Genomic DNA, 12,526 nt, shown 5'->3' with positions numbered 1-12,526 from the left:
GAAAGAGAGCAAACTGATCGGATAATACATCCTGGGTCCTGGCTTAAACCATTTAATGTTTGAGTTGTGAACTCCTCTATATCTACTCTCTTAAAAATCCATCCACCTAGTTTGGACCCAGATAACAGTTTCTAGTGGATTCAGATGGACCCAACAGTCTTAGAGAAAAAGTGACAAGATGTATGGTCCAAAACTGACTGTTTTATCTGCTTGCACATTTAAACATTTTTTATATTGTCCTACCAGGAGGCAGGTAGGCATGGATGAGAACTTGTATGAAAAAAATTAAACTCCTTATGTAAATGAATATGCAAACCTCACATATCTGTTAACAAACTGATAGGACTTTCTGTGCCACATTCTCAAAAACATATTCATTTCAACTCTGGAGCTAAGCACAGCAATGATACTATTCTATTCTGATACCTTGGGAAAGTCTCAGTTCTCGGGGCCCTACGCTGAACTCTGAAAAGTACAATGCATTGTGTAAAGAGCTAAAAATATCACAGCTTTACCTAGGATCACTTGTAATTGAACCATCTAGCCTTCTAAGTGTCAACATTTGATTCCCTAATTTTCAGGATCTGACAGCTGCAGCTAGGAGCCTGCCAACTTTGCCCCATGCTCACCGTACTTTATTTGAAGTACTTAAAAAGATTTCATAAACCCTGAAGCAAACAATTTATTCCTACCTTTCTGTGGTTGATGTAAATGAATCGGTTATTCCCTGATGTTTCTTCTAAATTTTGTCTGGCTGTACAAGCTCTCCAGCCAACGGGAATGCTGTAACATTCCTTTTTATGATTACAGAAGCAAGCAAAACACTAGCACCTGAAAACATAAGCCAGGATTGACCTTTTGGTGAATGAAGTGCTAAGAAGACTTCAACTGGAGATTGAAACGCTGCTATGGGAGCACAAGCTAGGAGGGCACGGATTGTTTGGTTGCCAAGTCTTGTGAGTGCCATGATATGAGGATACAGCACAGTGAGAAAAGAGAAGATGAGAAATACTGGGCATAGGAGAAAAATAATTCTTTGATTGAACTGTAGCATTTAGATAGGTTAAACAGGGCAGGATTAAAAGCCTGTTTTCAACTGTAGACAGCAAAACTATTTGTTAAAAACCCCTCTTTCTTCCTTTCTGAAAATGGAGAAACTAAATGTAAAATGTGAGAGACTACAAGCAAGCATAAGGAGGCTCTCGGCTGTCAGAGTGCAAAGTGAGGCTGAAGATGCAATCTCTTTCTGTCCCCACTGAACATGTGTATTGCCCCAGTGACTCACCACTGCTACGTTAATCAAGATTTCCCAAAGCTGGAGTAACAGGGCACTCAATCAGAAAATACAAATTTAAAAGCACAACATATCGGAAACAAATCTACAGCAAAAGGTGGTCTGGCGAGTGATGAACCGGTACCTTCACTGATGAGAGGTAACCTGTTCACTGCACTTTTGCTTCATCACCTCTTCCCAGCCAACTTCTTTGTCTAATCTCTCAGTCCTGTCTTCTCACAACCCAGGCTCTGAAGCAGGACTGCTTCTATAATATGCGTTTGCAACGGTACTTTAAGGAGATACAAAGACTACAGTAGCAAGGTCCTACGTGGAATTTGGCAGCAGACATTTACAAAAGAATTAAATATCACTATATCCATTTTCCAGATGAGGAAACTGCGACCTTTGAAAAATAAGCTATCAAAACCATCAAGAATTCAAATCCTTTCCTAGTTTTCAGCCATAGGAAACACTTTTTTTACTGCTTTACACTGGTGCTCGTGAATACCACTAGAGCATCCCTAATGCAGTAACAAACAAGAACAGGACACGGATTGTATAATACTGACTTCCCTGGACCAATGTACAGAAAGAATTTTACAAAACAGGAAATGTTTCTTATGAAAAGACAAACAATTTCACTTAATTTAAGCTGATGGTTTTGTCCTAAATGCTCACTCATTTATTCTTCGCTCCTCAAAATGAAGACTTGAAAAGATTTAACAAGTTAAAAGCAGAACATATTTTAACAAAAGGAATGCAGGTTATGGTCAAAAGAGGTCTTGTCTTTTTTCTGTCTTGAGCCTCTTCCCTGTGTAAGACACTTAACTTGAATTTTTCATTATTAAGCCTCTCACAAGGTTCCGTAACCACGTTTCCCTCCTGCCCTGCTCTCCTTGAATTACTATGTATCAGAGTTTCTTGTCCCTCTCAAGAACAGCAAGAACATGAATTATTTCTTACCTTACAGTGCATTTACAGATAATGTAAAACATATGTTGCTGTCTTGGTAATGCATTCTTGTTGATTAATTAAACATTTCCTTCCCATCACATGTCACAAAACACAGATTTTCTGCTTTCTGTTTTTATTTTTACTTAAAAAGTTGTCAAAGAGTTTAGCAACATGCCCACTTGAAAACCTTGTAGTGGAGAGAAAATGAATGCAGTGGTTTTATTATTATTGGCACCTATGGAACACCTATGGAATGTGTATAGTATGTTATGGTAAGAGAAATCAACATCTTAATTCTTCAAAGTCTCTGTGCCTTTGCTTCCACCTGTAGTTTTTATCTTGATTTACAGAAGGTGAGAAAAGCAAAAAGGCACAAGTGAACTGTGCATGGATTCCATATGATATACAGGAAGCCTTTATGCCTGAGTGTACACATTTCCATACTTGATTCACTCTTTAAAACTCCTTTAAAAGCAAACTGATTTTTGTGGAGCCGGCATGTCCTACGGGATCAGGAAGGGAGTTCCTTCTACAAAGGGTGTTCCCTGTATTGAGCAGTATGTAAAAAAAGCACAGCAACAAAGAACAAGAAAGCAAAGAGTGTAACTCTCGACAAAGGATGGCAGTGCAAATTAACACAATATGGAGGGAATGAAAAGATCCATTAAGTCAGAAAATGAGGCAGCTAAAATACTCTTTGCTTTAGTGATTCTGCCTGTAAGTACATTTAGCAGGCTTTTTCCAAGCTGAGAAAAATTATTAAGTCAATTCATTTTCCTGACAAACCACTACCCAGCTGCAGCAGCCTTATTCTTTGCAAACTTCTGAAGAAGAAAAAGCTGCTCTGATCAGTACAGCTTCAAATATAACTCTGCCCGAGCGATGCTGATTGTGCTAGTCAAAGTCTGTACTGCAGGAAAACTTCAGAAGGATCTGGGAAAATATTTTTAAAATAAAAAATTCTGTGGGTAATCAATAGAACAGAACTAACTGCATTTCTGATAATTGCTGCTATTATGCTTTATGATCATGTATCATATAGAGAATGGATAGTAATGCACTTTTTAATTATACATCAAATAATAAAATCAATCTACATGACTTATCACTTGAACTCCTCATCCCTTAATTAGTCTGATTGACTTTATACTTAGTTATTTACCACCACACCATTATGATGATATTGACATTATTTTGACTCGAAGTCTGGACTGTTAAGGCTGCCCAAGGTTAAGTCCTATATCCCTTTCAATCTATTAGGTACAATGTGAGTAATTGAAATTAATAATTTGAAAATAGCTACAAATCAAGCAATGCTGCAGTATAAACATTGGAAAGCATTGGAAGGCATTGTGCTACCTGCACATTTAAAAAAAAGTCTTCAAATATGTTAATATTGGAATTTGATGACAAAAAACGTGCACTGAAAGAAAACAGAGGCCAATCTGTGGCAATGCTGAGGTCATGTACTTTGACAACATACTATAAAAACGGATAAGATACTGTAGGAGCAGTAATTGCAACGTAAAGTTAAAAGGAGATTGCAAGTTAATAAAAATTGATTTGTCTCTTACAAATCTCCTCTTACTCATATCCACTGTTAGACTGCATACCTCATCCCCTTTCAGAACTTCAGAGCCTTCCAGCTCGCTCTTCTGCAGCATCTGCCTCTCAGTGCTCGACATCTCTTCCTTCGCAGCCTGAAGTTCTTCTGCCTTGGCTTCCTTTTTCCGGGAAATGATAGATGCCTGCACGATCATTAAAAATGCATATGGACAAGTAAAGTAAAAACCGCCTTGTTTAATCATTAGTAAAATGTCATCTGTTAGATTTCAGGCATTGCACCACTGAAATCACATTTTAACTGTCAGAAACTGATTTTCAACAGGAAATGTGAGCCTGTCTCTGCAAAGAAAAAAGCATCAATTACGCATTACAGACAGTGGTTTAAACCACAACTTCATTCAAGCCAATTGCAGGCTCCCAGCTTTCCTCAGGATGGCCAAGATTTCAAGCATACTTTTTTTTTCCCCACAGAATCATGTTGATATATTTAAAATTTTAGATTTACATTTCTTCAGCTCATTTTTTCATCTTCATTGAAGAAAAAGGCAGGCATTTTAGCTCCTCCATCTCTTCTACTTAGTCCCTTTTTGTGCATACATAAGGTACACCAGCATGGCTTAACTGGAAAGTTATCCAAGATTTCACAAATGTCATAATACAGATTTTTATAACTCCATCCTACTCCAACCTACAGAAATATGTTACACTAGGAGCAGAACTGAGCCACTAAATCTTGGCAAATAGCTAGAAGACAATGAATAAAGCAATACAGTACAGAAATAGTGTAGATTACAGATTTTTTTTTTTGAGTCTAGAAGATAAAGCATTAAAAAAATAACATTTTATACAAGGCAGAATATTTAAGAGTACCTAACATTTGACCAGAAGCTAACAGATTTGGGAACATAAGTATACTTTAGTTCAGGGGAAAAAAAAAAAGCATTTTTATCTTGCCAAAGTATGCTATTTAAAAATATTTTTAAGTAACACAACACACTAATTTAGATGCATGTGCATGAATTTGGAGGCATGGTTGGTTTCTTCATGTGAAAGGGAAAACTTAAGAAAAAATGAAGCAAAATACACACTGGCTAGGTTAAAAGGACCAGATTTCTTTCTAAAAATATATCTAACAGAATTCTGCTGGGGTAATATCTCAGCTCTTTGCTTCACGAGATATCTGCAGTGACAAATTGTGGTAAAATATATACGATTATTTTGTGAAACCACATGCTTTCAATGCCCAGCAGCAACCTGAACTCCTGGAGTGGTTCCTCCATTGAACGCAATTCTTTCACAAGCCAGTTGGTCTTTGGCACCAGCACATTACGTAGCAGTCTTTTCTTTCGGGAAAGAGATCATCTCTTACAAAACCAAGCAGTACATTTCATACTGCATATGTGATTGAACCGCAGCATACATTTATCACAATTTTTTTCCTCCCACTGCTACATTTTACTTAAGCCTTTTTATTTTTTAAATCGTCATCATAAGCATCATCATGCAAATCTTCAATAAAATTAGCAGCGGTACAGGTTGCCTGGAAAAGAAATCACTTACATTTCTGCGATTTTCAGAGCTTACGCAGAGTTCCTAAATCCTTTATATAACTTGTGAATTTGCTACGACTAGACCAGACAGCCTATTTTATAGAAAGACCATTTTATAACCTCAAGATGAATAACCAAAGAATATCTTCTTAATAGATGTAATGGGAAAAATCACATGTGGTCAAACACAAGCAAGCGATACAACTGAAAGCAAGCCCTGCATCCAGGTCTGACGGCAGCAGCCCACATGTTGCCTTATAGGAATCTGTCCACCACTGGAGCTTTAACAAAACAGCTCCTCCAAAATGATCCTTCCAGATCACCGCAACACAGCTGAAGGGCAACACCTAACAGCGTAAGGACTGCCGTCAATACAAACCCAATGTATTGGGTTTCAGTCAGCAAAGGCTTTCAGCCTTAAACATACATACATTCAGCAGCTATTTATGTTTGTTTTGTCCTCTATTATTATGTGTCTACTGATTTATGCTAAATAAATTAAAGAAAAAAATCAGTATGTAAAACAGTGACTGAAACTGATCTACTGCTTCTGCTTAAAAATTATTTTGTTCCTTCTTACCTGTTGGCGATACAAGGAAAATTTACTATCGATTGGCTCATGCTGCATTATTCTTTTCTCAATAAGCTGATTAATTTCTGTGTTTACTTCATTTATCTGCAAGACAGAGTAGAAAACTAAGGAAATGGAACTTTATTTCTTTGTCTTCTCCAAGAACTAAATGCTTTGCAAACCCATCCAGCTAGTTCCATTTTTAAACCAGAGAAACAAACCCCAAAACCTCAATGAGTCATTAAGAATTGGCCAGGAAGAGGCTACGGTTTTGGATTTCCAGTTCTGTGCCTTTATGATAAGGCAGAAGCATGACGTTGGCCCAGAAAATGAAGTAAACCGGTGTACGGGGACAGAAAAATGCATGTGAATTGCTACAGACAGAAAAAAGACTGATGTCACATACTGTGTGAAAAATGGAATTTTATCAATACTAACTGCAAATCCTTTTAACTCAACCATTTATCAGAAATTTAAAAGTGAGGAAAAAAAAAAAGACTGAGATGTCACAGACCATCATATTCCAGCTCTATGGAAATCTCTCTACTGCCACAAAATGCACTTGTTTGTCCGTAGTCTCAAATGGTTGATCTTCATTTTAGCTGAAGCTTTAGAGCCTACTGCATCTGGAAGCTCATGAGCAGCTACACCAGTATACCGATTCCAGCTTTCCCAGTCCTGACTGAATGCTACACTGGGACTCTCATCAGCCATGGAAACCACAGCCCTAGCAACCTTCCTTTAATTCTCTGCCAACTAGATGAGTGCTGATAAGCAAGCAGTGTAAATATGTGCAGAAATCCAATGAAGCCAAAACGTCACGCAGGTACAGCGCTGGGCACTACCCCGACATTTCTGAGCAATATCCGTGTACTCTGAAAGCCAAGTATTTCAAATAAAGTGCTCAACAGGACTAAAAATACTCCAACACTGGAAAAAAAACTCCTGTAAATTCTATACTTTCAAAAGCTAGAAGAGGCTTTTGAATTTGAAGACAGCATAAGAATTCCCTTCTTTAAATAAATTCCTGTTTTATATATTGTAAAATGCATGATAGTAGCATGCTTAATGCAGTTCAGCTGCTTTTTAGGACACAGAGATAATAGAAAGCTGCCTTTAAAAAAAATGGTGTCTAAGGCCATGCTGTGATAACAGCCAAGTATATGACATGTTTTTGTTATCTATTAAGAAGAACATACTTCCAAACTACAACAAATTAAAAGGTTAGCTCATGGAGAAAGAGAAAAAAAAAAAAAAAAAAAAAAAACCCACAAAACAACAAACCCTGAAGCTTTTTAAAATATTGCCAAAACCCCAACAATAGTCTTGAAAAAGAAAGGTGCAAAACAGGGCTTCGACTATGCCTAGAAGAAATAATTGCAACCACGACTATTGTTTTGATTAGAAGAAATAAACTAGGAAAGCAGAAGCTGAATCACAGCACTAGATTATTATTTCAGACCTAACCTACAGTTTAATAATGCTGTTATCCTTAAAAGTATAACGATCGGGATCCAAAAAGGCATTGGGCTGTCACCGATTTTAATTTTACAAAAACTTAAAATAGAATGTATTCTTGATGACTGCTGATTCTCGTCTGATCCAAACAACCCTGCAGGCATTTCTTTATTACATTCCTTGGGCACGTTCTATGTGCGAACACACAGGCTGCTATGATGCGATGCAGTCGTTGAACCTCGCTCCGCTCCAAGGCCCAAGAAGAACGGTGGATGGCAGCCCTCCTGCCCCTGGGTACCTCATGCTCTGATCTATTACAAATACTCTGTTTCCTCATTATCTGTATTTCACAGCAAAGCCCAAGCTGGAGATCCTGGGAATATTAAAAACCAACTGACAAGAGAAGAATATTACATATTTAATCTTTCATTTAGGATTATGCAAATATGAGAACTTTACTGAGTGAAATATATAAATGTACTTTGTGGCAGCAAATCCCTCTGCACATTTTGGCTAGGTACTACAAATAAGAATTTTTGTTTATTCTAACACCATTTGCTTTTAACTTCTGAAAATATCTGGAAGGGTAAATCAAGTATTTGATCCTCAAATTTCCTTTGGTCTTACCAACTAAAACAAACAATCCAGACCTATTCCAAACACTGAGGAGCTCTCAGCCATTGCACTTTAAGACATAAGATCACTGAAGATGTATCACTCAGAGGATGTTGTTCACCACTCCATAAACACTCTATATGCTGGTATAAACTCCCTCGATGTCCGCGAGAGTTTAAAACAAGTGAAAACCAAAGAGAAGAAAAATCAAACCTTTAGTGCTAAATTAATCTCTCTGCTCATACCATTGCCAACTGCCAACACAATTTTCTAAACAGCATTTAAGGATAGGGTTGGGTTTGGGTTGGATTTTGTTTGTTTGTTTTCTGTTTGGTTTTTTTTTTTTAAATTATCTGAGAGTTTGATTAACACATCTTTTCTTTTACACCTCAAAGGATGTTCCTTTGGGACTGAAACATTTTCTCAAGGATAAAGTAGGGATAAGCAAACTACAGTGTACGAGAACCTTAGGCTATGCTACCGAACACAAACTAAGTGTGAACTTGGTCAACTTACCTTGGTTTCAAGTGTATCGAGATCAGATTGACTCATAGCTGGCTCTGCAACCACCTTTTGTAAGAAATATGCTGCATTCTTCTTAATTGCAAGCTCTCTAGGTATTTTTTCTGTAACCAGGTATGAATTGAAATTTATCTCCTCTTCTAGTTTCTTCATTAAACCTTAAAAACAAATTAGATCAGCGTGTGTCTATAAAAGTAATGTAGTGGATAATTAAGTTTGATTTCACCAACACATTAAAGTATTTAGCAGCAGATGACAATAACAACAGCGTAACATTCAATTCTTCCTTTCCATGCTCAAAGAAACAGATAGGTACTTGACTGAGATTTTTAATCTGGATGTTAAACAATATCATATGTATTATTATCCATCTGTATCCCTCTGTAAATAGCAGACTATTTTTTCTTATAAGAACAAGCATTTAATCTCAGGACAGTATATAGACTGAGAATGCTAAAAATAATAATGAAATAGGAAAAACAAGAAGGAATTGCTAAGTAACATAAAAATTCTGTTGAGAAAAGCAACCGCATTTATAAGTTCTGCTCTACACAAGCCTGATGCACACTGTGCGTTACCTTCCTTATGATGACTTGGCTCTTGCTAGGCAGAGTAATTTAGCCTCCTGAACAGATACTTTATAAATAAACACAGGTACATTCAGATAAGAACAATACACAGCCAGAAAAATGTGAGAATAAAATAAAGCAGCTACTTAAATTACATTACATAGTCTTCTGCTGACAACAGGCAGTTAGTGCAATTACTCCTCTGAGACACCTCTGCCAAGGACTACAGTAAGATTTGGAAGTTACATGTCAGATGAGAGTGGGAACAGGTATTTCAGAACATTTTTCATGATCTAGATGACTAAGAAGTAAATATCCTAGGTACTTTTTAAACTACTTGCTAGAGATTTGGGGGGGGTTTTCTTTTGCGGGGGGGGAGGGTGTTCTCTCCAAATTTAGAAGAATGTGGAATTGCCACAAAATCCCAAGAAAAACAAGAAATTCACAGTCTGTCTCCTACCTATGCTGCACATCAGAGAAAAGTTCAAATACAGAGATACAATAGTACAGCTGATGTTGCTGAGATAGAGACGGGAAAAGATGTAGATGAAAGCAGAGTTTTTGTTTCTCAGGCTAAAAAGCCTGCCAACCGTATCAGTGACTGACAACGGGAGAAGGTCAGAACAAAGAGAAATATAAGCCCAGGAAAAGGGGCCCTCGTTATTCTGCTGCTATTTACCTCTAGAAACACTGTACTGATAGATCCTCCTCACTCTCTGCTCCCAGCTCAGACCAAAAGGAAAGCTACTTGGTTTAGCTGCCAGAGAGGAAATCAGCCATTTTTAGTCCTTGAGAAAGCCTCAAGAACTAGAAGAAAGAAAACAGACCCTAGGGAAAGCAGTGCTGCTAACAAAGTCCAGTCAACACAAAGTAAAAACGAGTGGGAATTCCTCTTTTCCAGCTAGACCTTGAGAAACGCACTTGGACTTAACACAGAGAGAATTCCCACTTCTCTCTTCCCGAAGAACTCGATTCCAGTCTTCCTCAGCCCATGGCAGAGCTGGACAGGAGGGACCACATTTTAATGTCTCGCTAGAAATCCACCACCTCTGCAAATGCAGCAAAGTTTCCCACATACACTGTAAGCTGAATTACCACCTCAGAACCACTAGGAACGCAGCTCCCAGTTTGATATTTATAACCAAGATTTTTGATGTGGAAATCAAAGTGATAGCAATTACATTATTCTGATATTAAATATTAATATTAATTTAATTGAACTAATTTCTTGTTTTGTCTTAGCAGCAAAAAAAAAAAATCTTATATAGCCTATACTTTATTTCTTGTACTACTCCTGTTTTCTTATAAAAATATACATCCCTGAATAATCTGCTGTAGATATGACACTAAACTCAGGAAATAACCACACCTAAACAATTGCTTTCATAAGAGTAGGGACCTAATGACTTCACAGGGTATAACCTCGATCACTATCTAGATTTATTTCTCAGATAACCTCAGAGCTACTACCAACTTCTTCCAAAAACTGACTCTTTCTGCATCATGCTTACTCTTGACGGTAAGAAGCAATGAAGCAAGTTAAAACTTGAAATCTGGATGGTGAAAGGCATGCTGGTGTCAACATCCCTCATGACTAATGTAGTTTCTTTCCTAAATACTTTGGATCTATTTTTCCTCCTGTACAATTCAACATATGGAGAAGTAACTACCTAAGAGCTATTTTTGCTCCTTAACAGAACCTTAAAAAAAAACAAAGCAGTTCTTGGTGTATTTTTTTTTCAAGTGAAAAACATTCTTTTTTTCAAATTCCCAGGCTAGAGGAAAGAAAAGCAAGTATACTTTAAATCTTTCCATTACACATATAAATTCTGTTTTTAATGCTTTAACATTGACTTATGGTTACAAAAGCTACATACGCAAGCTGCACAGAAAGCCTGGCTCTGTGCCCTAAGGTTATTTTAGCAAGGTTCTGCCAACCACGTATTTACATGTGGAGAGCTATTAAGAGCAACTCCTCAGGTTTTCCATTCAAAATTTTTTTATTATTATTATTACAAAGAGAGGGATAGCAGAAAGAGTTTCTTAGTGCTTGCTCAGTCATGTAGAAAAGAGGCAAGTTTCTCTGTATAATTCTGCTAATAGATCTAAAACTTGATTCACCTTGCGCTCAGATTCCGACTTCTTTTCCTACCTCTTTTTTTTTCTATACCAAAACCATTTGCAACAATAACTGATTTTTTACAAAAAGGCGGAGGGGAAGATAAAAAAAAAGGAGCACTAACTGCCGGCACTTGGTTTAATATCCCACAAGAAGCCATGACAAAGGCAGGTCTAGAACAGACTTCCACATGGCATCAAAGCCTTCACCTCCCTTTCTGCAATCATCCTCAGTAAGAGACTACTGAAATGATTCCCTCCACAGCTTCCAATCATATCACTTCCAAATTCCTTTTATTAAACAGAGGCCTGGGATATGCAAACACTGACAGATTATGATCAAATCATCCCTTTGATATCTCCTTCAAAAACTAAAAAGCTTCCTGAATTTGCCACTGTAAGTTATACTTTCCATGTTTGTAATTACTATTGACAGTCTTTAAAATCCCTCTAACCATTTATCATTTTTTTTTGAATTCTGGTTAATGGACATAGTGTTGCAGCGATGGACATATCAGAGCTAAAGAGAGAGGTAACAGAACTCTTTCTTCTGTAAATAAATGCATGGATAGCACCAAATCTTTGAAACTCGGAGCTCCAGTTCTACCATTTTTACACCATGACCCACAAGTCCTTTTCAGAGTCACTTCTTAGGAAGCAGCTCCACGTGCTGTAACTATTTTGCATAAATATTATTCCCAGAGGAATACAGTGCCATTTGACTGTTCCTTAAAATACAGACTGTTGGCATGGGCTTGGCTTCCTAAGTGATTACGGTCACTTTGAATCAGCAATCTGATCTCGTAATTCAGTCATTTCCGCAGTTTTTCTTTCACCTGACAATTTCACCAGTGACCATTTGCCATTTTCTTTCAGGTATCTGACGTAAATACTAAACAAAACAGAGACAAACTCTGATTTCTGCATGTCCCAATTAGAAACACATCCATTCGATGATGATTCCCTGATTAATTTCCTTTCTAAAGCTTACAATAAACTCCTTTTAATCCTTTTAACATCGGTCATGTTGACTTTTTGCTGCCTTGTTTGTTCTTCAAAAGGGGGTGCAAGCTAAGAGTCAATGGTCTTAAAGTCAACCATAGCAACCCTGTTAATCTTACCAACCAGACTTGTATTCTCAAAGATACCAAGTTAGCTTAAAAGTGCTTTACTCTGACCTTGCATCAATTGACAGTGACTTAATAATAAATAAAATAAAGATGGAAACAAAGTTCCACCTAAGCCATTCTCCATTACCAAATACATCTATAACTTTAATTGTAATGTTGTCTGCCATGTTGGTGGAGATCATTTAAACTCACAATTT

The 12,526-nt window shown here is 37.2% G+C and overlaps 1 protein-coding gene across 1 annotated transcript in view; it reads right to left on the bottom strand.

Moving 5' to 3' along the window:
- Positions 1-12,526, bottom strand: part of IFT81 (intraflagellar transport 81) — a gene marked incomplete at its 3' end in the record, with an annotated part of 25,463 nt that overhangs the window by 1,870 nt on the left and 11,067 nt on the right. Inside the window, exons 8-10 of the mRNA XM_010077098.1 lie at positions 8,507-8,670; positions 5,927-6,022; positions 3,844-3,978 (exon numbers count right to left, since the gene is read on the bottom strand). Coding sequence (XP_010075400.1) covers positions 3,844-3,978; positions 5,927-6,022; positions 8,507-8,670 — 395 coding nt within the window. The remainder of the gene's footprint in view (positions 1-3,843; positions 3,979-5,926; positions 6,023-8,506; positions 8,671-12,526) is intronic.

This window comes from Pterocles gutturalis, unplaced genomic scaffold (genome assembly GCF_000699245.1).
Source record: "Pterocles gutturalis isolate BGI_N339 unplaced genomic scaffold, ASM69924v1 scaffold52176, whole genome shotgun sequence".
NCBI lineage: Eukaryota > Metazoa > Chordata > Aves > Pterocliformes > Pteroclidae > Pterocles > Pterocles gutturalis.
This window is presented reverse-complemented; position numbering and strand designations above follow the sequence as displayed.